At 36.3% G+C, this 3,195-nt stretch overlaps 1 protein-coding gene across 1 annotated transcript in view; it reads right to left on the reverse strand.

The window, feature by feature from the left end:
- LOTGIDRAFT_176478 (hypothetical protein) overlaps positions 1 to 1,277 on the reverse strand; it is a gene marked incomplete at both ends in the record, with an annotated part of 3,142 nt that extends 1,865 nt beyond the window's left edge. Inside the window, 3 exons of the mRNA XM_009050766.1 lie at positions 131 to 413; positions 641 to 720; positions 1,194 to 1,277. Coding sequence (XP_009049014.1) covers positions 131 to 413; positions 641 to 720; positions 1,194 to 1,277 — 447 coding nt within the window. The remainder of the gene's footprint in view (positions 1 to 130; positions 414 to 640; positions 721 to 1,193) is intronic.
- Positions 1,278 to 3,195: the final 1,918 nt, after the last annotated feature.

Here is a 3,195-nt window from a genome sequence, read left to right on the forward strand (position 1 = left end):
TATCCAAAGCATCTTTAAACTTTTGGAAGTTTACCATGATTTTATCTTCAGAAAACTGTTGTTGGCTTGATGTTCCATTGACTGAAACAGCGTGTAGGCCTGAATCTGGAGATCTCGAAGCATCACTTACTTCTGATGACGACGTCTGAATTGAAGTCGAAATTGTAGTGGCACTCACTTCAGTAGCTACTGGTATCCAGTTGTAGCTTGTCTGTGTTGCAGCTTCAGAATGGTTGGATAGTGTTACAGTTTGAGTCTCTGTTGATACAGATATACTACCAACCATTTGTGTTGAAGTGTCGAGCTGTTCGCAGATTGGCTCTGAATGGTAGGAGACAATCAGAAAACGGATTTTTTTAGGCACTACTTCGGAAATACCAGGAATATCTCCCGTGCCTGTGTTACTGCTGATCCTGAAAAACAGCAAAATAAAGAATCCTTAAAACCGAAGAGCTGTATTTGTTATATCTTAAACATTAAAATATATTTAAAATGTCACATTGTATTACATTAAATGACATCTGGGGATTTTTTTTAGGGGGGGGGGGTTGTTTTTTGTTGGGGGAAGAGTTAAACACTCATCTAATAAGGATGCCAAATCGCCGAGTCTTGAAGAAGCGATATGTAATAATACACTAACCTGTATTGATGTGTATTTTGCAACAGATCAGAACTATAACCACTGACTGTAGATCGAGTCAGTGCATTACTTTGCATTACCTAAAACAAACCAAAGTTGTCATTATAATTAATCAGTTTTACAATATATTTAAGAAATGACGAATAGCTTGGGTCAAAGGCGGCACCAGCATCCCGAGACCGAGGGTACAAAAAGGTGTGATTTAACAACAGATGGGCGAGGTTGAAATTCATTATGCAGCAGTTCTGTGGAAGCGCCATAGGCGGGAGCGTCTGAGAGGGTTGCCCCTCAATGAAACCTTTGAAAAATAGAATTGAAGTGTGCATTCTGATACATATTTAGGAGAAAAATATTAGAAACAAAGTGGCGCTAAAATTGGGGGTACAAACCATTATTCCCATTAACCTTACCCCCGTTTGTACCCGGACTGGCTTGGGAGTAAGTAGCAATTATTTTAAGGTTATTGACATGGGATGGACATTGCATTTTATCAGTGCATCTTTGATAATGAAGTAATGGTTTGAAGCCTATACAGAGATGTTACAAAACGTACCTTTAATGCCTTTAATCTTAGGCTGTTGAAGCACTGAAGATTTTGTTGAATTAAACTTGGTTGAAATCCATCAGAATTCTTCATCCTCTCTTCATTGGGAGAGTTTAGAATCTTACTCTGATAGTAGACGTCCATAATTTCCGAGTTTAACATCATTCTACGTTGAATAGTTCAATATAAACAGTAAAATTATGATAATTTTACTAGAGAACGTTCTATCAACTTCTGGAAAACTGAGTTTCAAGAATAGAATAACGTTAATAATGGTAAAACGTCATAAGTAAGAATAACGTCATGGTAGCAAAAGGGGAACACCCATTGACCTCTAATAATGAATAAGCCATAATGTTCCATAATTTACCATATTCTTCAGTACATTTCTTTAGTTTTCAGGGTTTGTTGTTATTACAAAATATTCTGTAGAACGGTAACCAAATATTTTATTTCAACCTTGTAGATATAACTATTTTCGCAAATAAACTATACTCATAATATGCGTAAACAGATTCAATTCACCGAAAAATCTATTATTTTACCTTTGCCAAAAATCAGAGGCGATGGAAATATGGGACCCCTCTGCCCTTCTCATTGTATTTTGCAATTCTTTCTGCCCCTCTGGCAAATTCGGTATCGAATCTCTGCTTAAAATGATACTACGTCTTAGACCTTGGTGAATAAGAGCCAGTAGATATTCCTGGTGTCATAAATAACATAATAGAATCCTTATATAACAAGATTAATCGTTTTTCAATAATTACTTAGTTTTATGAATTTTCCAATTTAACAGGGTAACTGTAACTTTATGACACCAAGTAAGCAAACTGATGAATATATACTCATATTGACCATTTCGAGAACTTAAATTTTACGTTCATCCTAAGACGTAGTAACACTTTAAAATGTTTTTGTAAACAGAAAACCTATACACCCCTTTGTATAATAAACCAAGAACTAACGATCCAATATTTGTTTACATGCATACAAATACCTAAAGTTTCGAGACTATCTGAGGAAAAAGTAGCCAAAAATGTTATTCGAACGACGGCTAGCTGAAAAGTTCTAAGCGTATGCCTTAGTATGGAAGACAAGTAACAAAGGCGATGATTTTCATGTCTTTTCCGGGTTTACACTTTTTCTAGCGAATCTGCAATGCTGCAAACTCACCAACACACGCTGGTTACCATCTTGAATTTGTCTTGCTGGCTGATACGTTGCTGGCTCTAAACGGATATCAGAATCCAGTTCTTTTTTTTTTTTTTTTTTTTGAGTTCATTAGCTACAAAATAATCTACGGAAGAAAATCAAGGCAACCAACAGTATAATATGGAAGAGATTGTGGAAATTTGTGGTAGGTATCTCAACAAATAACAAACTAAACTCCAGAGACAAAATGTATTTGCATCTTCAAAACGATAATACTGGGAAACGACCTATTAAAAGAGTTTCACTTCGATCGATGCCGATCTTGATGACTCTATAGAATCAAGCGAGGACAGCGCAAACTATAAAAGCAGAACGCAAAATTGGCATTCCTGTACGAATACAGCCAGCACATCGGATGAGCTGCGGAGTTCTTCGACAATTTCAAACCATCAAACCAGAAATCAGCATTTCACTGTTTTTCCTTAGTCAAGGGCAATAACTCAAAAACCGTTCAACGAAAAATCAAATTCGACCAAGATAAATTTAAATGATCACACTAAATTTAATTAAAATCAGATAAAAACTGTAGCCTCTATTGTTTTCCCAAGCCAATTGTGGACGGACGGACCAACGGACGGGGGCGACGACAATATACGATCACATTATAATGCGAGACGTAAAACAAGAGACGTATTATTTTAGATGTGAGAGATATCCAATAGTTTAACCAGTTTCTTTGCGTGCACACTTCATTTTTTACGGGTTCATCAAATTTTGTCATTCCCAACTCGTTGTTGAGATGAGGGGTGCCCATAACACTTACAGTAAGTTGAGTTTTCAATCGTTTCAACCCTTGTGT

The sequence above is a fragment of the Lottia gigantea genome (genome assembly GCF_000327385.1).
Source record: "Lottia gigantea unplaced genomic scaffold LOTGIsca_1546, whole genome shotgun sequence".
NCBI classification, from domain to species: Eukaryota; Metazoa; Mollusca; class Gastropoda; family Lottiidae; genus Lottia; species Lottia gigantea.